At 41.7% G+C, this 27298-nt stretch overlaps 1 protein-coding gene across 1 annotated transcript in view; it reads right to left on the bottom strand.

The window, feature by feature from the left end:
* The window catches only part of BRF1 (BRF1 RNA polymerase III transcription initiation factor subunit), a 172628-nt gene that overhangs the window by 60894 nt on the left and 84436 nt on the right, over positions 1 to 27298 (bottom strand). Inside the window, exons 6-11 of the mRNA XM_038139811.1 lie at positions 25031 to 25180; positions 23395 to 23488; positions 13620 to 13746; positions 12609 to 12648; positions 12427 to 12519; positions 11460 to 11738 (exon numbers count right to left, since the gene is read on the bottom strand). Coding sequence (XP_037995739.1) covers positions 11460 to 11738; positions 12427 to 12519; positions 12609 to 12648; positions 13620 to 13746; positions 23395 to 23488; positions 25031 to 25180 — 783 coding nt within the window. The remainder of the gene's footprint in view (positions 1 to 11459; positions 11739 to 12426; positions 12520 to 12608; positions 12649 to 13619; positions 13747 to 23394; positions 23489 to 25030; positions 25181 to 27298) is intronic.

Here is a 27298-nt window from a genome sequence, read left to right on the forward strand (position 1 = left end):
GCGTGTTAAAAATTTAAGTGTAAACCCTGGGATAGAAACTAGCAGTTAGGTTTCATCTGATATAAACTTTTAAAGAGGAAAAAAAAAAATAAATTGGAGGGACAATTTTGAAAAATGCTACGTTTGAGGCAGGCATGAAATTGAAGCAGACAAGAAACTTTAATGTGATAGAAAGAAAGAATTGGGGACATCTGTACTGAGAATAAGCTGTAAGAAGCAAGAGGAATTATCAATCTAGTGATGTGCCATCTCTCTGCATTTCAATTGCTTCGCAGGCCATACCATAAAAATTGTTTGCAATGAAAGAAGTATGAAGCATCCCTAGATTTTATTGCTCCCAGTGATATTTCCCCCCATTTATGTGTGTACACCAGTTGTAGCCTTTCAAGTACAACACTGTTTCATATTAGTACCTGTTTAAATTACCTGCCCACAAACATCGTTCAGTGTTCAAAATGCCTCACTATTAAATTTTCTGTTTCAGTCAAAGTACTTCAAGAGTTCCTATCAAGCTTTCAAAGGCAAGGAAGTTTCATGCAGGCTTTCTAAAAGTCAAGATAAAGCAATAAACTTTGAATTTAAAAGGAGGCTTTTTCAGGAGAGAATTCAGCGTACCTTTTTGAATTCCCTCCCCACCTTGTTAAACCAAACTTCTTCATTGCTCCCAGATTTCTAAATGTTGCATTTTAGGAGCTGAACTTCTGAGCATCAACCCTACTCTCTAAAAAGATCCTGCATTTAAAGTGGCCTTGGGCAAGAGCATACCTGAAATTGCCAATTCCAAGTCACTGATAGACTATAAAATTCTTCCAGCACTGGAACCTCAGCACAGGCACAAATGCCACTCTCAGCCTCCAAAATACACACTTCTTGCTGCTGCAAAGACATGCTCTGAAATGTTCCTCCAGCCCCAGCTGAACGGGGGGAGCTGGTTCCTTCCCCCCTGACTCAGCCCTGTTCCCCTTCCTTCTGCTGTCCCCCCACCTTCCACTGCACCTGCCAAGGTGTCATTCCCTAACACACATCCATCAAAATAACCCTGCCATTAAAAAAGCCTGCACAAACCTGTGACATTTTTCACAGACCTGGGTGAGGGAGGCAACCACACGCGCACTGATGCCAGCAGATAGGAGGGAGATGAGCCAGTAGGGCAAGGCACTTAACCTCAACCAACAGCACCCACAACATGCCAACAAATCTGCTCTGTCTTAGACTGGAGGCCAAATCCAAACAGTGCAGTATAAAACAGGAAAGAACTTAGGACAGGAGCTTTGAGGTAGTCTTGCAGCAGCTACCAAGCCATGAGACACAAAAGAAGTGCTCCCACTAAAAGTCTGGGTTGAAGTGAGAAGAGAGACTTCATGGAAAAGCAACTTCTCCCTGAAATGTGTTTTATTTAATGGAAGCCACTGCCAGAATACAATTCTGCCACCAGTGACATCATTTCATGTTCATAAGATGCTGCTGCAATTCAGTATGTGACTTCAATGGTAGTGTGGATTTGCATTTTTCACTTTTAACGGGAAATTAATAAGAACCATTAAGCATAACTCCCCAAATCAGCCATGTGCCCTGATCCCATGCTAGTGTTAAGGATCACAGAGCACTGTCTTGCTTCCTTCCCATCTGTGAGCACACAGTGGCTTCCCCACAATAACTAAATCAAACCCGGCATGTAATAGTGAATTTGCTGAAAAATGGTACCCTTCTGCCCCCTGCACAGCTGTTTACTTCCAGCTTCTGTGTTTATACCTGCCTCGAGAGCCTTGTTCTTTGCTCCAAATTTCTTTCCAGGTACTACTTAACAGCATTATTTACTCACTCTTATTTCATATTCATTCCCTTATTCCTGGTACACAGTTGTAGATGTCCAGGTCTTTCATAACAGAAAACAACTTCTACACTCTTATGTGTACATGTGAGTGTCAATATGAGAGCGGAGCTTTACCTTAAAACTGCTACGTTCAAAAATAAAGCATCTTCTGCTTCCTTTCAGCAAAACTTGGCTGCAGAAACTCTCTAGAGGCAATTGTTTGCAATTTTCCCTTAATTTGCAGCTACCCCTCCCTTGGCAGCCTGCCAGCATCTCCTCCTCTGACCGCTTGGGACATTGGCCCAACACAGTCCACCTACCCGAGATAAAAGATCACAATTTTTGCTATTAATAACCAGCCCAAAGTTGTTCTTATCTGCCCACTTCTTCGGCTCTGCACCACCGTAATTAATGAACACCCAAAACTCTACCCAGAATTTTTTCAGCCCTGCTGGATGCATTCTGGTGAGTGCCTATGAAATAAAATTAAATTGAAAAGCTGAAGACTACAGTAGCCTCATGTTGACAGGTCACTCTGATTCCAGGTCAAAGCAGATTCTATATTTGGCTGCTTTGATTATAATTGCTTGCAGGATAAAAAATAAATAGCAATTATCTCATTGTCACACAAGGAAAAAAGACCTAATAAATGAACCAATCCTAAAGTAACATCGAAAAACAAATTATTTCAAAAGCAATCAGGAGAAGTAAAATTCAGTTTCCAGGATTGTTTTTAATTGCCAACAGTGTCAACATTAATATTCTTCCTATTGGATAATAAATCCCTTTCAGTTATGAAAGCATTTAGCAAACTAAAAATGTCAAACTACAATTATACAAGGCTAAACTCAGGGCTGTTTTCATCCCGAGCCCACAGTGCCACAGCTGAAATCCCTAATTACAAGGGTCACCTACACAAGTTGCAGTCCAGCCCATGCATCCTGCCTGCTGTGACAGTCCCACAGATTTAAGACCAACAAACAAAACAGATGAAGTGTTTAGGGGTGTGATGAAGTTAATCCTTAAGAGGATATAGGAATTAGTTTTTCAAACTAAATTCAAAGCTACCGAACAAAAGCAAAACAACACAACTGCTGCACAAAACCATTAAAGCCTTGCAGAAACAGCACTCCATTTAAAGGGCTTACTTTGGTGGATTTTCAGTTTCCAGGTACCGCCTTTACCAGCTGAACGTGTACCACGAGAAAATAAAGGACTAAATGGAGGATTATTTTAGCTTTTTCAGACAAACCCAAGTGGCTGGGATCCACCACAGCACTGCACAGAGATTTATTACCCACGGTGTTAAACCCAAAGTAGCTAAGCCTTGCAAATCTCCCGGTGCTGTATTTCCCTCTTCCAAGGCCACGTTTTGTGGCTCCTTGACCTGGGTTAATAAGTCTTTATTCTCAATAACAACTGGGACCATGGAGACTCCCTGAACTGAACCCAGGCCTCCACTCCTGACATTTCAGATACCATGATGAATTGCTTGGATAACATCCCCCTCAGCAGTCAGCTTTCCCTGCAAACTTTACTGTCCTTTCTGTAGCCTCCGTACATTTCACTTTCCACAGGTCTCTGAAGAAAAGTTTTGGTCATCACTTGAGTTTTTTTATGACTTTTATTCCTTTTTGGCAGAAGGGCAGGGCAGGAATGTCTGTTTCTTCTGCAAGGGGCCCCCTACCAAAGTAACTGTGAGCATTACTGGGCTCCAGCTCTGGCAGGTGCAGAAAAAGATCAAATTATTGTTATACCAGCAGGGAGTTCTTTTAGCCGGGTTTTCTGAGTGCCTGTAGGTGTCTGAGTCATCACCACAAATATCACCTCCCCAGTCTTGTTTCAGTCTGCAGTCTATAGGGCTGAGGGTGGTAAAACACTGGAACAGGTTGCCCTGGAAAGGATGGTGGATGTCCCACGCCTGGAAACATCCAAGGTCAGGTTGGATGGGACTCTGAGCAACCTGATCTTGTTGAAGATGTCCCTGCTCACTGCAGGGGGCTTGGAGTAGATGATCTTTAAAGGTCCTCTCCAAGCCAAACCATTCTGTAACTCTATGATTCTATTTTAGCCAAGGTTTAAGAGCAGGGTAGTGATTCTTTAGATGGTTACACTTCCACAGATGCCTTGAGAACTGACCCCCAGAAAGACAGGAGAAATTATAAATGCCCTGAAAGTATATCCCATGCAGAGAACCAGCATCTTTTCAGATGCTTGGGAGTGCAGAGAGGAGAGAACCTTAAAAAGAAGCCCCAACAGAAGGAAAACCTTAGACTGGCACCTACAAATGCTGAGGCATGTTCAACCACAGAACACATCCCTCCCTTCATATTTGGGGAACAACTGTTTATGCAATTCTGTTATTTAGGTACAGAAAAAAGTCCATTTCTAAAGCCCCAGCTGAGCTTCTGCTCCCTGCTTGCCCAGCTCTGTGCTCCTTAATCCAAAACCTAGAGCAGGTGACAGCAGACCTGGACTTCCCATCAACACAATGGAAAACAATAGATAAAAAAACCTGCTGGGGCTGGCTGCTTCTCCTTGCTCCACTAAAGCAGGATCAGTGCCACAGCACATACATGTCAATTATCTCACACAGAATGACACCAGAGAGCCCCTTTTCCACACATCCAGCCTCTCCAAGCCAGAGACACAGCCCTGCTGCCACCTCCTCCTCCAAAGAGCCCATGGCCAGCAGCCAGCTGAAGCAGCCAGAGGAAAAAAACAGCTTTTTGCCCTTTTTTCCCTCAAGCAAGGGAGGATGAGGCCTTGAGAAGCTGGTTAGACTCATCAAAGAGCAATGCAAGGCTTTTACGCTACTCAAACTGAAAATAAAGCTCATTTCCCACCACGCTTTTATTAGAGAAATTCAAGACAGAAAAGACACTGCAGACACAACACAGCAGGCATTAAAAAAAAAAAAATCCAAGCCTGGAAAATCTTTCAGGATTTTAACATTCCCCATTTCCAGACCAGAATTTTATCAAACCAACAAACCAAAAAACAGGAAGGAAAGGAAGAAAGCAAGAAGGAAAGAGCAAGAGGGAAAGAGAGAGAAAAAGAAAGAGAGAGAGAGAAAGAGAGAGTGAGAAAGAAAAAGAAAGAAAGAAAGAAAGAAAGAAAGAAAGAAAGAAAGAAAGAAAGAAAGAAAGAAAGAAAGAAAGAAAGAAAGAAAGAAAGAAAGAAAGAAAGAAAGAAAGAAAGAAAGAAAGAAAGAAAGAAAGAAAGAAAGAAAGAAAGAAAGAAAGAAAGAAAAAGAAAGAAAGAAGACAGAGAAAGACATAAAGAGACCCTCTGCTCTCAAACAGTTGGGGTAGGAGGGGGATAACAGGACAGCCAGGATGGTCAGCCAGGTGCTAAAGGCCTTTATTCATAGGCAACATAGCCAAGAAAGGTTTAACAGATGGGTCTTCTTCACTTGGCTCAGGAACCTGAACCCAGATTTCCAGTATCTTTTCCTGACCCCAGCACCCATTACTTCGAGGCACTTCTTTTTGACCAAGACTTCTGACCAAAATGACACAAATTTTCCTATAGGGAGTGACTATATTGACAACCCAATCCTTTGGAAAATTCCTAAAACAGCCACAAATGCTATAAAAATGTATTCACATGATTCAGCTTATGCTTTCATTCAAATTTATCCCCTTGATGGCTGTAACAAACTGCAGGTCTCTCTCCAAAACCCCTCTCTAAATTTGTTTAAAAATCCTTCAGCCAAACTCTATGATTAGTTTTCATCCCTTAACCTTTCTAGTTACTCAAGGCATGAATATGGAATGAATTTATGGCATTCCTATCCCTTAATGAAATGCAAAGATCCTGCATGAAAAAGCACGCACATAGATTCTGGAGTGAGACATGCACACGCAGTACTTGTGTGTGAGTGACATACATAGCCAAGTAAGAAAATCCTGTCATCTGTAATTCACACCCAAGACTTCAGGTATCAAAAAACTGCACTCAAAGCAGCTGGTGGTCTTGTATTACCGTGCTGGCTGCAGCAAGCTCTTCACATCTCATTAACGGTGTAATGAAGGCTCAATCAGGGATCCAGCCTATCAAGACTGCCAAGCACAGGCACACAGAGGCCAGAGGAGTAAGATCAGCTTGTACCAAGGTTTTTATTGTTTAGGTCTTGGAATTGGGAAAGAGCTAGTCCTGCCACAGAAAATATTTTCCAGGGAGCAAACGGCACACGGAGACAAAGATCAAACCCTCGAAGTGCTTGGAAGGCTGCGCACAAGGAAAGTGGCGCCAAGCAGGTCATGCACAGGGCTCATTTCCACAGGTGGGGCACAGCACCACTGAAGCCATGGGGGTGCTGAAGCCAGAGGCCAGAAGAGCAATCAGGATGGGGACACGCACGCTTGCACTGATGACCAAGTGTCCCTTCAATAGGTAACACAGTTGGCACTAAACTCAGCAGCTTTATTTCTCGTGTATGCAGCAATTATTTGTAGTAGGGCTTCCTAATGTTCTCTCTACTGATTATATCAAAGAATAACAGGTTGGGAGAGATATTAAGGATTATCTGGGCCAACTTTTCATGGTCTACATAAGATGGCTCAGCACTCTGTCCAGGCAAATCTTATCAGTGTCCTATTTTGGGGTATCCATCACTTCCCTGGGGAGATTAATCCAAAGGATGATCTCACCATGAAAAAATTTTCTCTTCTGTCCAATCAAAATCTCACCCATTACCCCTTGTCTTTTCCATTTGACTCCTTGCACAAAATCAATCTCCATCCTCTCTGTAAATACTGGAACAAGGTGATAAGCCTCCCCTCACACATCTGTTCTCAGGACTGAACAAATGAAACAATTGAACAATCTTTTGTATGTAACATATACATTCATGTATTTCCAAACAGTTGGCACTGATGTGTTCAGACAAAATCCGAGGAAGAAAGGATGCTGGAAGAAGAAATCAGTACAAAGAGGGATCCAACACCCAACCACTGATGGAGCAACAACAGCACCAGCAGTGAGCCTGCTATCACCACCCTGCAATCCACGCTGGGATCCCAGGTGGGGCCAACAACTCTCCTTGGCACCTGCCTGCAGACCCTCAAACATCCTTCCATGGCAGCTCAGAGCCTGCCAGAAATGTCACATTTCTGCAATCTCCCCTGCCCACGGTGCTGCTGGCACTGGTCATCTGCTGCTGTCAAAAAAAGGAGGAGGATAGAATACACATGTGTTCTTCTTGCTGGGTAAGGGAGCTGAATCTGCTCACAGAAGGACTGGTGAAACCCCAAGGCCAGGATGCATTATGAGGTGGGAGCTGGCAGCTGCAGGGGATGAAATGCAGAAGACAAGAGTAAGACCCAGGAGGATGAGCCCATCCCCACCTCATATCAGATCACCTTGAGCCATTTTTCCCATCCTCCTTGAGTAAGAAGCTGAACAGTGCTGGTACAAAGGGACAAGGACCACGATCAATGAGCACTGCCTGCATGGAACCTTTAACACCCCCAGAAATCAATGGCAAATCTTTCAACCTCAGCCCCTGCCAGCTCATGCTTGCAGCAGTAATGGAGGCGTAAATACGAGGAGCAATAAATGAGCAAACTGCTTATTGTGAAGCTTTCCCATGTATTCTCTGTGAAGCAGGAGTGAGTGCAGGGTGCCTAAGCAGGCACAAGATGGTACTTGCACAGTGATTGCTCACTGCTGAAGCCTCTTGCTTTCATGGGGACGTGCAGGAGCACGTTACCACCCACTGCACACACATTACCTGAAATTACCGCCCAGAATGACTGCATGTGAATTTTGACTCAAAACAAAACCTAAATCGGGTCTCAAACCTTACCAAGGTTATGAAGGGGAAGTTATAGAAAGTCATTTGGTAATTTACACCCTGTATTTTACCTTTATCTCTGCTATTATCAGACCTTCCCCACTTTTTCTTCATGTGGCAAGAGATGAACTGGCAGTGTACAGCCCAGTGTGGGAAGGACAAGGTGACAGCCAGCAAACAGCAAAATGACAGAAACACCAAGGAAGATGATAAAATATTTGAAATGGTACAAAAGAGACATAAAATAAATTGCAGAGAGAAATTTCACACCAAAGGATGTTATTTCTTGAGAACAAACTCCATGATATTGACTGTGATAGTCTCCTAAAAGAAATGGTGCACTTTTTTTGGAAGAATTGAGAATCAGAAAGAGCATGTAGAGTGTGGAGAGGATGCTGGGATGCTGCATGGCCAGGAAAATGGACAGACTGATGTACCTGGTCTCCATCTCTGAAACTGAGATCTCACCATAGAGCACTTTTATCATGAAGAATAAGAGACAAATAGTTTGCAAAGACTCAAACAGTTTTCAGCTTAAAGTCTCTGCAAATTAATACACTTTGTAGGAAAAAACAGTCAAATGCAGTGTTTATTCTAAGCACTTTACTGCCTCAGACTCATTAACCCAGTACCTTACATGCTGTCTTTGTAATGCAAATTTGTTAAAATACTGTGCTTTTCATAAAACATTCATACAGACAAGCTCACACTGCACAAATACCAATTGTGAGTGGAGCAAAAATACACTTACTTTTTCCTAATATTTCAGCTCTGCACCTAAGTCTTATCCACATAAGCAGTTTGTGAGAAACCTGCTGCTGCTGCCACTGTAGCACAAAGGTGGAAGATTTCCCAAAGCAGCTGATGTAGGCAATTATAAACTGAATTACCACATGCCAAAGCCAAATTAAAAGACTTTGTAGAAGGTACCTGCAGCAGAGGTTTTTTGAGGAAGAGAGATCATTACAGAGAGAAGGAGAGATACCCTGCACTTAAAGAGGCCAAACATTGCACATACTGCACCTGTTTGCTGAGCTCCTATTTAGGAGCCACCTGCCCTGTCTGCAGCACAGCACCACAAGAGTTTGCTGGGCATCCTCACCATGCAGCACCAGGCATGCTGCTTCCAGCTGCTGAACTTGGCTGGACATGATTCACCCATCCATCAACACGGGGAGCCCAGCAGGAGATACAAAATCATCTCCATAAGGTCTGCAGCCAGCTTAACCCACTCAGTGAGAGATGAGCCCCACTCAGGGCTGGAGAGGGCTAAAGGAAGGAAAGGTTCCTGATTTACGACTTACACAGCTGTGGAGAAGGACCAAAACATCACCTTCAGAGTTCAGAGCTATGACAGCACTCTCCCTCCTCTGGTGGACTTAGATCTTGGAACATGAACTACCACAGCAAAGCCACGGCCAGCTGCAATTCACAATATAAACTGCACTAAACCAAATTCAAATACACAGGATAAACGCAGGAAATTTTGTGAGCTTTTCCTAATCCCTCCACACTTACCAACTACTTTTGTTTCAAGACAATCTATAACTGTGCTATCTCAATTTCAACTCTGAGCAACTGCTCTCAACCTGTATTTAGTTTTGAAAACTGTCATTTCTTTTTCAGCCCTGAAAAAGGGCCCACAAACCTGGAAAATGTCTAAGTTTTACTACTGTACCAGTTGGTCTGACAGAAGAAAATACTACCTTCCCAGACTACCCAGAGCCACGAGGCAGAACTCAACAACATTGCCTGAGGTGCCAGAATCATCCACACTGGTTTTCATCAGGTTCAGAGCTACGACACAAAAGTAACCAATGTGAGGCATCTTAACAAGAGGTTTTCTTTATTCTGCATAATAGCAGGCCAGCTGCAAGCCAGGTGTACCTCCCAACCTGTCTGCTAGACCTGGTTCCCACTCACCCAAAACACAAGGTTCCATTACTGCTCCAGAGCACAGATGACTTCCCAAAGGAAACCAGGTCCTCAGGGGGATGATGCACACATCACTGGGATGCACCCACACCACACAGGCACCACATGGCAAGGGCCTGGAGACTGGGAACTGCACCCAGACTGACTACCCTGCAGTACAGGCATAACCAAAGTGAATTGGACTTAACACAGAACTTCTAAATTGTTAAAATAAATTAGAAGAGTCACAAAAACAAAACCGAACATAACAACAAAGAAATCCACCCAAAATCCCCTCAAACACCCTCCTCACCACCCAAAAAAACCCTCCAAATCCAACAAAGACTGGGCCAGGATCTATAATCAAAATGAAAACAAAACAGTAATTTTGCATATGTGCTTCATAACATGTTAAGAAAATAAGTACTTGTTCAAACACCTGCAATGATTTCTCAGATGCAGGAGAGTGAACATACTGAAACCTGCTTGGTTTCGAAATTCAGTTCATTTGGCACATCCTCCACTTTTGCAAGAAAACAAACAGCAAAGGCAGACAAGCCATGGCATGAGCAGCCCTGCACTCTCCTGCCCACCTGCCTGAAGCCCAACTCAGAGGAACCTCCCTGGCTACACCAGCTTAGCTTCATCTTTACACCCAGTCCTCAGCCTGCCCATTAAAATGGTCAATAGCAATGCCAGCTGAGAAATGTCCATCACTGAGAACTCCTTTTTACAGGTCACTGGCCAACCAGACAACAACAGCTTCTAGCCATGACTGACCTCTCTGCGACACGAACCGCTGATTTCCAGGAGAAAGACAAGCCATGAGCCATCCCTTTCCTTAATCGTAATTAAAACAAAACCAAAGCCACTCAATTGTTTCTACATGAATTTGTTTGTGCAAAATAAAAACGTGCAATCATCCTGCTATGTTTCTGAGACTGAACACTAACGTAGTAAGAATCTGAATGTGTTCAGTTCAGCTACTGTTGAACAGGAATCAGCATCACAACAGTTTGGATAACAAAATGTTCTGCTGCACAGACCTCAAAGTAAGCTGACAAAACAGATTCAGATGGGTGTGTCTTATGATGGAAAAATTAACTGTGATAAAGAATAAAATGCCCCTTAGATACGTTGTTTTCAGAGTCATTAAGATGCAAAAATAATTAAAAAAAAAAAAGCTGTCTCCATAAAGTCCAAGCACATGTATGAAAAAGCAAACAAACCTGCCTGGATGACTGACTGTTTGCAATACTGGCTCTGGCAAAACTGGCTTCTTTAGTTGATCAGTCCTGCTCCCACTGTGCTATCCAGAGCTGTATGATGCAAATAGATGTGTGGGTTTTAAGAAAAATGGAGCAAAACCAGCACAATACACACTGAAGTTCGTGTCAAAGAAAAAATCATAACACCAGTTATTTCCTCTTGCAAACATTTTAAATGTTTGCCATTTGCAGAGATTCTCAATCAGAGACAGACTGCATCCTGTTTGACTCCAGTAAAATGTCTCCTGAGAAAGTCTGTCTTGATCTAAGATTCTCATACTTGGGTTTTAATTTCCAGTCATGTTTACAGGAATCTGCTTCCTCCAATTTCCTAATTGAGAGCGCATGGCTTGAAATATGCCCATCAGCTATCATATGACTGCAGATCAACTATCAACTTAACCAAGAGATACACATTCTCAGGCTTCAGAAAATAATTAGGCACCCCAGATCTTCCTGCAGCTTCCAGAAGAGCAGATGTCAACAACCACATCAACAACCAAGACCACTGGTCCCATCCAGCCTCGCAGCTCCCGTACCCCGACGTCTCGGTGATTCACAGAATTGCTACCACAGTGACCAACAAGATACATGGAAATGACACAACAAACCCACAGCTGGCTGCCTGTGTCCAGTTTCTGCTCTGAGCTGAACTCCCACTCACCAGGCTCTTGGTCCTTTGTGGATATGCACTCTTTGATGGACTCTGTTATGCCAAGACTAGCAGCAGTGGGCAATGGGCCAAGCAAGGATTCCAGTGCAGGGGGTCTTACAAGAGTTTCATTTCCATCTCTGCATTCCCCATCTTCATTTCTTTTACCTCTATCCTTCTCATTAAGTTCATCATAAAAGTCCTTGTTTAAGTGATTAGCAGCTGCTTCTAGTTCCTCATCTTCTGCCTCCTCCTCTCCAAAAATGCTGGAGGCATTATCTTCTATAGAATCTGTAAGGGGAAAAAACCCAACAGATCATTGCATACCATCTGTTACAGAAACTAAATAAATAGAGAGGCGCTCACTTTAAGAATAAAAAACTTTAGAGGAAATCTGTAAACTAAATACACAATATTTTAGTTCAGGGTATGAATACATGGAGTTTCCAGATGCTCTTCAAATTCATTACCTTGACTATTAAAATGTATTTTTGTGACTACAGTCAACATTTAAAATAGAGGCATCATCTTATCATATTAGGTAAAAGGGCTTTGTGAGAGAAGTCAGCTATTTCCTGGTGTAATTACAAATTAAAAATAGCCAGTTAAACCAGCACAAAGCCCTTCCATATGGGAAGTCAACTGGGGAATTTGGTGACAGAAGGGTCTAGATACTGGTCCACTGCACTTTCAGTGATAAAAAGAAACATTCTCAGGTGCCAGTGCCAAGCTTATACCGCACCAGGAAAGAAAAACAACTGAAATCATTAATGAACTATCCCTGCAATGAACAATGTGGTTGTTTTGAAGACTGATTTATGAACCACCTATTTGGCAGAGAGAACCCCAACGCAAGAGATCTTGTACTATGCAAGCACTATATATATGATCACATTTATCACCATAACATTCATTCACTCCCGACTGCCAGATCTGAGCTCAATACTATTTAAGGAGTCATAAGACTTTATAGACTTACCATCTTTAGTGAAATTTGCAAATACGCCTTTTGCTTTCGGTCTGCTGTTTTCTAATTCACTCTCTATTTCATCTTGGTAGCTCGATATTTCTCCTGTGGTGTTGAAATAAAAATAAAACTCAGCGATCATCGATGCAATATTGAAGAAATGAGTGATATGTTACACTAAACACAACTCATACCTTCAAAATCCTCCAGCTTTTTTGATAATGCCTTTTCAAGCTGAAATGACAATAGACAAAATAAACATAAAATTACTGAAAAAATATGCACAATTTTAAACTGTTTGTGAGCTATACACAGAGACAGAGAATGGCAGGGTATTTCAAAAGCATAAGCAGGTTTTGAATCACCACTGAAATTACTTTGTAGTGTCAGACAGGCATGACAGACAGGTCTCAAAACACTGACCAATTTCAAAATGTTATCTCCCCCATTTTTATACTTCAAAAAGAGCCTCCAGTCTGGCAAGCTGTAAATAAAAGGCCTCATTCTCCAGCAGTCAGACCCTGTGACTGTGCCTGTAGATGTGAGAAGTGCAAGGACAGTGCTGACACTGGAGTGCCCACACCAGACAGAGCACACTGGTGATGGCAGAGGGAAGCTCTGACCTACAGCACCTGGCCGGTTCTTGAGAACATCACTAACACCCCTACAGACCTTAAATGATAGCACAGTTAGAACAAGCAAAAACCCTAACAAAACAATAATATAAGAACTGACTAGGGCAGCAGTAAAATCTTCTTCGCTGCTGCCAGCTTTAGTTCATGATTTGTAAAGAAATCAAGCCACATGAGAACTAATCTCTGTGGAAGTGGGTGTTGTACCACACAAAACCACCAGCAGTCTCGTTAAAGTAAATGGGTTATTGTTTTCATAACTATTTAAAAGAAGTTCTCTGTAATGGCACTTCTCCTAACCCCAGGTATCACCTTTAAAACAGTGCATGGTTTCTAATCCCATGACCTTTTCAATTGGGAAACTATCCCTTTGCCAATAAATCAAAAAGTATCTTTAGTTAATGGGTACCATATGCACTAATGCTCATCCCTCTCTCAAGAACCTCAAAATAAATGTACTAAATCTTACCAAGGGCTGGTCAGTTAGGAGTTAGCATTAACTAAATTCAAAAGGGAATGCACAGAGGGAGGAGAGAGGAAAGAACCACAGAGAGCATCCAATTCAGAATTTACCTCCTGTATCTTCAATTTTTTTTGACCTGCTGTAAACGAAGGAGGATCACATTCTTCCTCCAAGTCAATCTTCATAAACTCATCTATGGTCAGCTGACTGGTTGGTGTATCTTGAAACTCTGTCAACCTACCAAAGCACACAGCACATGACCAAAACATCTACAACAACTCCTTTGAAAGTAACAAAATTTGCAAACAGCCAAGCTACAGAATAAACATGTCACCCGTAGCAGCTCTGGCTCAAACACAGACTACATCAAAACTGAAGTGCTACTAATTGTTTCATCTGCTGCAAAGAAAGTATCTTTTCATGCCCAAATTAGCTTTTGATTTATTAGAGTCTGCAACATACTTTTTTTTTGATGAACAAAGACTGAACAGAAATACTGCAGCCCCTACAATCAATTAAGTATAGACAAAACTAAGACAAGAAACACAGCTCATTCCTCCCCTCTCGTTGCTCTTGTTATCAACAGCAACAACAAAATGGATTCACCAAATAAAATATCTGTCATCCTTGTTTAGGAGTTTGCTCAAAAATCTTGCTGATATGTCATCATGATTAATTTACACAAAGCAAATGTTAAAGTAACATCTCTTCAGCAGGCTGGAAGAGGGATGAGAAATAATCTTCTCAGGACACACAGAAGCAGTGGTAAAATAAATTGATCATTTGCACATCACACAGGTTAAATAGATGGATGAACATAATTTGACAATAATCAACTTTGGATTTGTTTAATGTTTGCATTTTTAAAGTTCCTACCTATGTGAGAGATCAGACTGGCTCCATGGGGAATTGCCATGAAAGCAGATGAGTCTTTCACAGGAATTCAATCTTAAATAATACCACGTGGTCATAACTTAATCCACAAATACCAGCATTTTATACAGGTGGCTGAGAATAAGCACATCCATTTTACAGATGGAGAAAATGAGACAAAAGGTTAAGTACAAAGCCAGGTCAGGAAACGTCTGGCAGAATGCTTCTCTGACAGAAAGTGCCCTTTTAATAATATCAACATTTTCCATGGGAAAATGGCAATGATGGGTCTGCAGCTGCTTCACTGGAATATTCCCATCTTTCAGAGGAAGCAGAGCTGACAACAGCTTCCATCTGCAAAGCTAGGGAACTAAAAATGGTGATTCAGTGCTCTCAGCACAGGACCTTTCTGCATTTCTATCCCCCGAAAAACAGTTGTGGTTTTCTCCTCACTTTTCTCCTCTACCTCTGGTTGCAATAAAAGTCTCTCTGAAGAGGGAATTTTCTCTAGGACAGAAATTCAGTTTCTAGCCAACACGAGGGTCAAAGCCAGGAGCACAGGGCCACACTCTCCTACTATATCCTCATCAGGTTCTGTGTTTCTTCCTTCATAAATTGAGGAGGAAGACAAGACAGCCCATGAAGAAGGGTGTAGGCAGGCTGCAACTGCAGGACACTTTGCCTGGAGACATCCCACTCCTGCAGCAGGGGCCAGAGGCCAGAGGCAGCCTCTCATGTCATGAAATGCACAGAGAGCCAGGCACCTCTGTGTGACTCCAACAGCAAGCAGCACACCAAGCCCATGCATGGCTATGCCAGCTGAGGAGAAGAAAGCCTCCGAAAACTAGACTTGCTTTTGGAATTCAAGCATCTCCACAAAGCCCCAAATTAGCCATGTACTTAAGAGTGACTGACAGTCCAAACCCTTCCCTCAGAGTACCAGGGACCAGCTCCCTCCTCCTCTCTTTCAGATCAAATTGGAAAGGAGAGGAGGATGCTGTTGGCAGCAGCAGCACCCAGCTTTTAATTAAAAGACCAGAAATCTTTCTTGGCGTTAACAGGCTTCCAGCATGCATTACCCACCTTCCAGGAGGGAGTCACATCTATCAGGTTAGAGGGAAAACCTGGCTAGGGCACTATTATTATTATTATTATTATTATTAAAATTCAGGATTCACTTAATGCCAAACCCATGCATCATTCAAGGAGCATGGATCTTCCCAGTCACAATCATTAAAGAACAGCCATCCATCTCTCCACGAATGAATCATGCACTCACAGGCAGCCCCACTTCAGCAAGACTCTTCCTCCACACCAGCCTCACCTTATTAAAACATTGCTCTCCTCCCAGTGTTAAAAGCCAAGGTGCACTTTGGCAAAAACACACCGTTTATTTATCCAACAGTTGCTCTGAGTCTGAGATGAGCTGCCAGAGCCCCACCAAAGCAGCACCACCTCTGTGCACCTCTGAGCAGCCAGAAAAACGCAGGGAGCAAAACCCATGAAGCCAGGCTGGGGACAAGATGACATCCTGGGTGTCAGCACCTAAGCCCTGCAGACACCTCAGGCTCTGTCCCTCTCCTGTCCACGGCGTCACCTGAGTCACGTCACGTACCCTGTGCCCATCAGACATCAGCCCTGCGGTGAGGCAGCGAGCCGGAGCTGCCACGAGCTCCAGCCCGAGCCCCAGCTCCCACACAAGGCAGGATGGGTCTCTCCCAACACCCTCAGCCTGGCTGCACTAGGACAGGGCAGAGCTACATCACGGTTACTGCCAAGGAGCTCAAACCCAGAGCACAGCACAGTTCAACCACCTGAGCAGACCACCAGCACCCAGTCCCACAGCCCTGCCCTCCCTCCTTTCCTCAGCCCCGATCCAAGCCAAGAGGGCAGGGCTGACCACCCAAGGGGGAGGCTGCCAGCATCACAGTTTAAGCACAGGCTGGTGGTGATGCAAATTTAGAGCAGAATGTTATTTTTTCACTTCTCTCAAGTCCTGCTCCCAAGGCTCTAACCCTTCTCCCAAAATGAGGAACCATCCTTGATGGTCAGGATCCCAGCTTGAGCATCATCTCCGTGGGAGAGCAAGCTGCACACTCAGCATTTTCTCCTTTAACTTGATGTAAATAAATACCTGTGCCTGCCAACCACTCGCCTGCCTCAACATTTTACATTGCCTGATATCCTGTCTACATATTTTTAAACATTCTTTAATTTTATCCACTGTTTGGTCACATGCCACCAAGGCAACAAACTGATGCTGCAGCAGTCTGCACCACATGAAACAAAGCAACATTAGTCTGGCAGTTAAGAAAAACTGACACAACCTTAATTATAAACACAATAATTTCAGGGGCAAGGGAGTGGCTTCATGGAAAAAAAAAATAGCTACAGGCTATTTTTTAAGTCCCACATAAAAATGCTATCCAAGTTCGTTTTTCACTTTTGTTAACCTAAAAAAATTTAGTAAGAGTTGCCACTTTAAGTTATGCACAGACAGAGGGAAAATAAACAGATACACAAATTAAAATATTATTTCCTTGGCACAAATTCAAAAAGGCTCTAAAAATTGAAATTTGGCAGACAAGGATTTTCTATTTATAGTCAAAGCAGAGGCAACCACTAAAGCTCAGGCTAAGATTCAACTTCCAGTATAAACCATCCTCTTACTGTTTCTCACAGCAAACTCTTTCAAGAAAATTCCTTTGGGAGAAGTTTTTCCAGATCCCGGTGTCATCTGCCTCTAACCCCAACCCTTTTATACATAGAAAAATTTCCACAGTTGTTGTGTTATCCACTTACAGACAAAACCACACCTCTGCTTCTGATAAGGCACTTTTGTGCACAAACCAGCAAACCGATTCTATTCACACTTAATTTAACTCCCAATAAGGGAAAATGGGTCAATCATTTTGAAGTTACATGCAACGTCCTTTTTACTTTGTTTTGTTCTGAAAAAAACAGTGAAGACTCCTGAATCCAGTCTGCAGTGATGGAAAAAAAAAGACTCGTGTGTGCAGCTAAGGGCTCAGGTTTAGTGTTTAATTCTGCAGCAGTGGGGTGTGACAAAGACCACAAAAGAACAAGGACTTCTGGACTCCAACTCACAAATCCTTCAGGAGCCCAAGTTCAAAGCCCAAGAGGGACTTCTAAGCAGAGACTATTCAGGAATAGCCACGGTGTCCTCCTGCCTGTACACAATCACCATCGAGCTCTGGAAAGCAGGCAGCATGAGCAGAGGCATCTCCATACAGAAGGGCAAACAAATTACAACTGCAGAGAGAGCTGTTTTGTTAAAGAGGGAACGTGGGGTTTAGCCTGAGCCATCACCCTTAAAGTTACCTGTTGTGAGAGGTCTTTTTAAAGTACTTAAAATATTTTATCAATGGATTAGAAAAAGAATAAACTGAATACGCCACACTTAGCAGAAACATATTAAAAAGAACCTTTATTGCAAGATAAATTGGTGCTAGCAACTAAAAACCCCTGAGTTTTCCCAAATTAACAATACAATTAAAACCATAAGTAATAACTTACATGATATCTATACAATCTTAACTGTCGTATCAACTACAAACATTCTAGCAATAGATCAGCTGATTTGACACCTCAGACAATTCCAGACTCTGGAAAAGTTAGGGATATACTTTTGTGTCTTAGTGAAGAGCCAGAATATTGCAGAACACCCCCACTGTTCTAATTTAACCCTCATCAGTGCTTCCTGCCACTCCAAACCTGTGCACTCACAGCAGAGAAGCTCAGAATTCAACACTAGTGTTCAAACCATCACTATGTCTACACTACAAATCTAACAGTCTATTGCATCATCCTTCTCTCCTTATTTTTTTCCAAGCCATACAATGTTTACACATGAACTATTTATGGAAGTATGTAAACACATACCCTAAAAGTGATACTGAATATAGAACATATATCTGAAATAGTTATTAAATGCTTCCCAGATGACATAACAAAAAGTTTTCCAGCAGCCACCAGTAAGTAAACAAATAGAAGGGTAATCTCCTGATATGTGAACATTGTACATATATATAATTTTACAAGTATTTGCAGTAACATAAAAGGTAGTTTTAAGCCTGTATGAATGAGTATCTCATTATTAAAAGTAAGGACAAAATCAGAGGTGATTCAGTTGCTGTGGTTTTACAACTTACAACCTAACACCTGAGCTGTGCTAAATTATTCTGTCTGTTCCTGGCCAAATGCAACTGTTAAAGAGAAATATTCTCCCTTTACACAACTTCCAACATTAATACACATCACCTTTTTTTGCAATGGACTAAGAGCATAGACACAGTCATTTACTTCCAATTAATAGGTGACTGATAATTTATGGGGCTCATTTGCTGGCAACTCTCTGATATCTCTAAGTATTAAGAACAGGTACCTCTAAAGATTGTACTAAATAAAGCACCCTTCAGAATTAGTTCCTGTTACTTGCTCACACCAACACAGAGATTTAAAACTGTCACAAATTTATTAGCATGAATTTTAAAGCCCTCATTCTACAAATGCTTACACACAGAGTTAACTTGCATTAACACTTGTGACCCACTATCAGCCCCTGGATAATCCTACCAGCACCTCCCTGGCCATCCCAGAATTCTGTCAGTCTAAACCACCTGAAAATTTTTCCCCTTTTTTTCCCCTCTGATTCAAAAGCTCACACCATGCTAATGAAACAAAATGTGTTAGCATTCCTTAAAATTCTGCTTCATTAGCATGGTTCCTCTACTGTGGTCTGTCAAAAGCACTCTATGATCTCCTGGAAAAGAAAAATAGAGCTGTTTAATTTCTCAACAGCCACTCAGATGAGAAAAGTCAAACATAGGAAAACTGTTTACAAGATCTAAGCCTCAGTTAGTGCAAACAAGTTACTGATTGTTTCAAAAGTAAGAGTCACCAAATCATTTTGAAATTATATCTTTAAGTATGATGTACTATTAGGAATCTAGTTAATGTATCAACTTGATAACTGTATAGAAGCTGGATTTATAAAAAGGAACAGTGCCTGTGAAATTGGATTCCTCAGAAATAAAACCTTTTTTTTGATTTTATTAAACCAGACCATCCAACTTACAAAGGTATGCAGTATCAGCCCACATGGATCAAGTTGTATTTTACTCACCATACTAGAAAGGTTTCTGAAATCATCTGTAAGCCACTTGAATTGATTGAACTGGAGACATGAGATATTTCTCCATTTAGCTTAGGCAGCCAGCAAAGGAGCTGCTCAGTTGCTGAGCTGAGATCAGAGCAGACACCACCACCAGGTCCTTTACATGAAATAAATCTCCTGGTGTTCTAAATGCTTCTCTCCACATCACACTTCAAGCAAGAGCCCTTACATGACTCTGACATTCTGAGCATCCTCAGCCCCTCCACGCTCAAGCCCCTCAGGTGGCCAGCTCTCCCTGACTCACTGGATACCCTCCACAGAATTTTAGCATGGCTGTACTTGGATCACAGCCCAACACTGACTCCTACACACCTTTCCCTTCAGTCCTGGCCTTGATAGGGCTTTCCTGTTTTGAATAACAACCTCACAACCACCTCACAGCTACCCATGCCCCTCTTACCTTCCCTTCTCACCCTGACTCATGTACAGCTCCTCTCTTTGCCTGCTCTCTCAGGCATCTGTCCAGCTGGTGACAGACACAAGGTTTATGCCAGCCACATAATACAGAAATAAAATTATTAAAAAAAAAGAAAAGCTGCAGGCAGTACATTCAGGACATTTATCTCTATGCATAAATCTTTAATTTTTTTCAGAAAATTACCACCTCAGTCATTGAAAGAGCTGTAACAGGGTCCCCAGGATATAAGCAAAGGAATGAAGCTCCTTCGTAACAAGTCTTGTCTTCCTTCCCAAAACACTGTGAGGTTGTGAGAAAAAAGCAATCACCCCAAAACCAAGCAATTTAAACCCATTCCAGCCTTTCGTTCCAATTTCTTCTAAATGAAGCTTTACTGCTTCTGAAGTTCATCACAAATACGTTTCTTAGCAGATAGTACTTTATGGAACTGAGAAGAAGTACTTTCTAATGCAAAAAGCAGTTCAATTTAAAGATAAAGTGAGCAAGTCAAAGCAGCAAAATGCAAATGTTAAGAAAGATAAGCAGATTTTTTTTTTTTTAATTCTATGGAAGAAGTGCCTAAGATCTTCAAACAGGCATAAGGACTGCACAGTATTAGATAATGCACAATGGACAAGTATCACAAGAATGATTCTTACTGAAGATAATACAAAATGTACAACAGAGAAAGCATGCAAGAGGTGAATAAAAAGATGAAGGGGCAAAGTATTTAGAGGTTAAAAAGACAGAGGCGAAGACAGGTGCATTGAACACAGGCACAAATGTGAGGACTCAACTAAATAAAAGGACTGGGTTTATTAAAAGTTAATTTCTGCTACCTCCACGGATGATTACATAGAAAATAACAATTTGACTAATTAGCTAATATTTGTACAGTACTTTGAATATATGAAGTGATATATAAGTTAATATAATTTCAATTAGACTGGAAATGAGATAGAATTATCAGTGCATTTATTAATATTTAATAAGTTCGCTTCCAACAACAGCAACAAGCTTTACATTTTAATTGTGTGCTTCAAAACATAAAGCTAGGAGGCCCTGCAAAGTGACTTCAAAGTTTTCTCTACCAGTATTACCAAAAACCCACTCACATTAAAAATAAACAAGCACAGCTTTTTAACCAAACCAATGCCCAAATTAAGAACTCTTCGTTGAAGGAAGAGTGACAGCACACATGGGCCATGCTTTGTCACTTTTTCCTTCCACAACAGATTCCCCTAATGACCAGGGTGTGAATTTTTATGACCTGGAGATACTCCACATTTTTGTGAGCCTCCTCCTCAGAGCTACTCCTCCAGCTCAGAGCAGTGGAAGAGGACACAGCCTCCAGGCAGGCGGGCTTGGTGCTCTCCAGCTGATGGACAACAGGGTGAACTAATCCAGACTCACCAGCTGCACTGCCAGGACCAGAAATAGGGTCCTTCTCAGGGAAGGGCTGCCATGCCTTGCTGAGGGTCTTCCCCAAACATTCCCAGGAATTCCCAATCAGGATTTCTTAAAGAGCACCGTTCCTGCATCCTCATCCATACATTCCTGTCCCTCCCAGGCAAACACACATCATGTGGGACCTCCCCCTGCAGATTTCTGCCACGGGCACCAAAGCAAACCCAGCTTCCAACAGCCTGTGCTTCCCCAGGAAGGCAGCTGGGAGCTGAATCAAACCACACAGCAGAACCTGCAGGCTGGAAGTGTCAGCATTATCTGGACCTCATGTTGGGTTTCACTTCTGGAGCTGTCAGGGCAAAGCCATCAGCAGTGAGCACAGCATCCAACACCTTCATAAAACACAGCAGCAGCTACTCTTTACCAACCAGAGTAACTATAATTAAAAGGAAATAAAACTGCACATCAAACTGAGAAGCAAAGGAATTTTTAAGAATGTGAAATAAGATCTTATTCATTTAGACAAATTCTATTTGATGGCATTTTGAAAGGAATTCTTGAAAGAAGAGGAAAAAACTAGAGTGCAGAAAGAGTTATTCAAAGGTATTTTTTTTATTTGCCTTCGTTAAATACTATATAACGTGCTCTTATTTGAAAAACATCAATCAAATTTATAGATTCGTGATAAATAGTTGTAATTATAGCTGCCTGAAAATAATTCAGCTGTCACGTTTACCCTGTCAAAGTAAATAAGGCTGTCATTTTAGTTGATGTGTGTGACTTGAGTAAACATTTCAAAGCATGAATTTTGAAGTAAGATTTTCTCGCTTGAAACAATTGCTCAAATTAATTTCCCTTCCAACTCTAATTTATTATGCTTATTTTCTTAGTAAGTACAAACTCTTTAGCTATTTAACCAAAGCATCTTGGAGTAGATTGTGGTGCATAACTCATTAATCATACAAAATGCACAACTGAAACACACGACCTTTTGGCCAGAGAAAAAAAAGGTGGCATTGGTACTGCTCCATCCTTATAGTTGTAGTACCTGAAAGCATTTAAAACACTTTTTATTTATCTCTATACCACCCATGCATAGTTGGAAAATAGCATCATTCCTGTTCCATCAATGAAGACCTGGGACAAAAACATTTTCCACAATTAATAAGTGAATATTTTTAACAAGTATTATGCTCAGTTGGATGTGCTTAAGATGATCCCAGCAAGGTGAAGAGAGACACTAAGGAAGCTTTCTAAACACAGACTCTGGGGGAACAAATATCAGAATATATTGATGATAAAAGAATTTCCAGCTGTGGGCAACAGAAATCATGATATTTCAGTTAGGGCATTTTTAACTCAAACTAAGGGGAAAGAGTATGTTACAAATTTTCAAAAGTAAAATGACAGAAACTGGGTATCTGCTTGCATCATTAAACTATGGAAAACACTACTTGATCTTTAAAAAAATAAACACACAAAAGTTACTGGGAAAACTCCCATTTTCAGGGGATCCTTCACTGAACTTAAAATTAGATTCACTGCGCTGTCTTCTATTTATTAGCAGTGCAACACTACCAAAAATGAACACTTCAGCAAAATATTTTGAAAAGTTCTGTGCAATAACAGCTTAAAGACAAGACTTTTCATCACTTGGCTTCTGGATTAATGAAAAATAAAACCTCACAGCAGACTGTCAGCTTTGAGAATCAATAAATTATTTTTTCTGAGGACATGACAATACTGTTAATATTACTGACACAGCATTATTTTGCCTTCAAGTCTTCACCTGTTAAATAGGCAGAGTGTTCCTTACTATCTTTGCTGAGGATTTGAGGCCTTACATAAGAGGTGAGGTGTTAGCACTTTAAAATGACCAGCTAAAACAAATACTTATTTGATTGATGGCACTTACAAAAATAACCTGGTTTTCTCCAATATACATTTATTTTAGACTATATCACTGTTCAGTACAGTAAACCAAAGATGAAAGCAGTAAGACTGCACTGACCTTTTCCTTAATGTAGACTCACAAACCTTCACCACCCTGATGACCTCTTTAACAGTCCGTCGGAAATCATGCATTCTTGCTGCCACTAGCAGAGCTAGAGAACAAGCAGAGAAAGTTAATATCAGAAAAAGGGAAATTTCCAGGAGAAAAGCAGAAAACAGTCAGGTAACCGTAGCCTCTCTTTGTCCCTGCCTTCAGCTAAGGAGCTGTAAATGCCTGTGCTCAGCTGTGTCCCTGAACACTGGTGATGGACTTGACTTCACAAACTTTGCTTTCTACCCACTAAGCTGACTGCAAGCTGCACCCTGAAAAATTCAGTGCTTTAACATTTGGGAAACTACAGCACAAGAATATTTCAATGATCACTTATTTTCAGCTACCATCTTTTTAGCAGGACTCACTGAATTCTGCCCCAAATAAAAAAATCTCCAGAGAAACACTGAATGTGCCTAAGCTGGTCTCCTCATTGCTGCCACTACCATCCCTGTCTTGCTGGTGCCCAAGTGCTCTCCTGCAAGACCCTCTACACAGCCAGATAACCAGTTGCATTTACATGGCATCTTAATTCAGAGCACCAGCTCTGCTTTGAAGCACCACCCTCACTCATCATACAGTAGCTCACTGCACAGAGCAGTTTTAACCATAAAAAAGTGCTTTTTTATAGAGGAAACTAAACCAGAGCTGCACTTCAGGTATGTGTTTAAAGTGCTCCTAACAGGAACATCAGGGCTGAACTAACAATTGGTCATTTGAGCTATACGTGGCAAAGACTTTTAAGCCAGGGAACCAAACTAAACCCAGTCCACAGTCCAACACGTGAGCTGCATATTGCATGGATGGATGGAGGGGGCTCAGCACCACCTGCTTCCATCTATTGATCCATGTCTGTTGAATTAAATTACTTGCTCGTGTGGATACAGCTCATGTAGCAATCAAAGAGCAGACTGCTCTCCCATAGACTATATTCAAATTTTTAGCAATGTGCAACAATCAAGTACTATTAACAAAAAGGAGCTAGAAATGTCAAAAAAAAATTTGCATAGTCCTGGGTTCTCAAAGGTCTGAGCATTCTCATTCATGCATAAACATGCAAGACCTTTCAAATAAAATAAAGCACACATATGAACTCTGTGACTACCTACACTCTTCATTACTCTGACCCCACTGGCTACTATCTTTATCTTTTAACCTGGCCCTTCCAAACCCATAGGGTTTATGCAAGCATCACGACAGCGATGGATCTTGGAAAAAGATGAAGAAAAGAGAGAAAAATAGTTTCACAAAACAGGTCAAAGAGGGCACTTCTTGCATAAGACTCTGTGTAAAGACACAAATCAAAGTGCTTGTACTAATGGTATCATTTTAGCTGACAAAAAAAAACCTTTTAGCAGCTAGAGCCTGCAGAGTAGGGGCAAGAAAAGCACCAGAAAGGAGCTTAAAAAAAAAAATCAAACTGTAAGCTACAAAGGGTCTGAGCAAGTACTGTAGGAGAAAGGGCAAAAATGAAGTTATAGTTTCAGACACTATTTCCATGAAGACCTATATAATCTGTAGATGCCTGACAGAACAAAACCCCTGAAAGGTGGATATCACCAGTGAGAAGTGGGGGAAGGGACACGGCCAGGCTCGGATGTACCTGCCCCGCAGAGCCCCGAGGGCCGGCGCCCGGTGTGCATCCAGTCCCTCTTCATCCTCTGCAGCAGCCTCAGAGCCGTCATGGACACCTCGTGGTTCTTATCCCCGAACTCCAGCATGTGTGCAAAACGGGGAATATACAAACACGGATCTGCAACAGAAAGTAACACAGTTATGCCAAACCCTAACATCGATTTAGGAAATGCAGCGCAGCGAGGCTGCTGGGCTTGTCTGGCTTCACCTCAGCAAACACAGACGGTGCTGCTGGGCAGATCCTCTACCACTAAACTTTAGAAGAACTTTTCTAGATAACCTAAAACAAAATAATTTCTTGCTCTCTAGACAGGAGATCTTAAGCAGCGCACAAACATTCCTACACGCTTTTCAGCATCCAAGGCTGCACACGCTGGCTGTGACATATGAGCAGTGTTACTGTTATCAGGGAAACCATGCCCAAAGTGAAGCATTTACAAAAGCTTTTGAAGAATGAAGACATGATTTAGGCCCAAAACTTCTAACATCTCTCCCAAAACGTCTAACATCCCTCTTCCAACATCTCTCAAAAAGTAAGAAGGTAACTTGCGTGTTTCATCTCAAACGTAACTACCAACTAAGCTTGAAAAAAAATTCATTTGCTTAAAAGCCTCCCTAACAAAAATCTAGTTACCTTCCTAAGATAATTCCAGCTGCTTCTCAGACTCACATTCCAAGAATACAAACCACTGTTTATTACAGACACTAAGGCAGACTTCCATCAGCATGAAGTGATGGAACCCAATTAACATCATTAGCACTATGACAATTTACATCGGCCACAGATCTGCCTCCAGATGTATAAACTTATTTCAAGCGTTGGTGTTAACAGCTTCAAACTAACCAAAATATGTCAGTACAGATTGTGCTCTGCCTAAACCAATTTATAATTTATCAAACAATCTTGTAAAAGCTACACTTAACACATGTTTACTCTTAGTTGAGATATCAATTTCTCATTTCCTGCCAGCCTTTTATCACTTGACCGAAAATCCATGATGTACGGTAAATTGTTAACTATTAGTCTCAACTCAATTTCCTCTGCTGATCCCCTACGTGGGCACTTAAACCGATAAAGATGAAAATTCAGCTCAAAATACTGTAAAAATCTTAGGGATTTACAACTAATCAAAGCAGTTCCATTTAGCACCAAGTCCTAACAATGATGCCCTGTTGCTATCCATAATTACCACGATCACACCATAGGTGATAATGCCTGTCAGCCCTGCAGAAGCATTTAACTGAAAGCACTTATAAAGCAAGAACTTCCAACCTCAAACTCCCTCAAAACTGAAGAAATTCCAGGCTGCAAACATGACCCAAACATGACTCGAAAAATCAAAGGTTTAGGAGAACTTTATCAATACCCATGATTCTAAGGTGTTCTGCACTTCCAAGTATGACTTCATGAGGCTCTATTCTAGAGAAATTATGTATTCCAAATTCAATAACAGAAAACCCAATCTTTTATAAGCCATAGCCTAGGGTTCAACATACATTAAACTCTGCCTGGTTTGCTTTTCCATCTCTTCTTATCCAGAGGGTGCCCAGCTTCAGCTCCTGCAGCCACCAGAACGGTGCAGACAGTATCCTGGCCACATATTGCTTTAAATATACATCACTTATTTCCATCCCCCCACTAGGATGAGAATTACAAGGGTAAGGAATTCCAGCATCAGTTCAAAGGGAGATAACTGACTATCTCCTCTGGGTCTGGCCCTTATTCTTGCCAAAGCCAGTGGCAAGATCTGTATCCATGGCATCTTGGTATCTATCACCAGTTTCAAAAGGTGTTTTTTTATTTCTCCATTCATTCTTTCAACCCAGCCTGAGCTCTGGGGATGCCAGGGGATACGGAGGTTCCATTGTATTCCTAAAGCAGTCATAACCCCTTGAAGGATCTATCCTGTAAAATGAGTTCCCCTATCTGTGTCTATTTCTTCCACAATCTATGTTCGAATTATTTGTTCCAAAAATACTTTAATAACTAATCCTGTAGTTGCTGAAACACTTGAAAATGCTTCTGGCCACCCTGTTAGCTGACACACTATCACCAGAAGAAACCTCGCCACTCAGGGTATTTTGGTAAAATCCACCTGGCATCTTTGGAAGGGATGTACAGCCCCTGGCAATTTTCCCTGTAACCCTGTTATTGGTTTTAGCACAAATCAAGTAACCTTCAATAGCTCGCTTTGAAGAGGTACAACAATTACACTTACCATTGGTAGGGGTACTC

The sequence above is a fragment of the Motacilla alba genome, chromosome 5, assembly GCF_015832195.1.
Source record: "Motacilla alba alba isolate MOTALB_02 chromosome 5, Motacilla_alba_V1.0_pri, whole genome shotgun sequence".
NCBI classification, from domain to species: domain Eukaryota; kingdom Metazoa; phylum Chordata; class Aves; order Passeriformes; family Motacillidae; genus Motacilla; species Motacilla alba.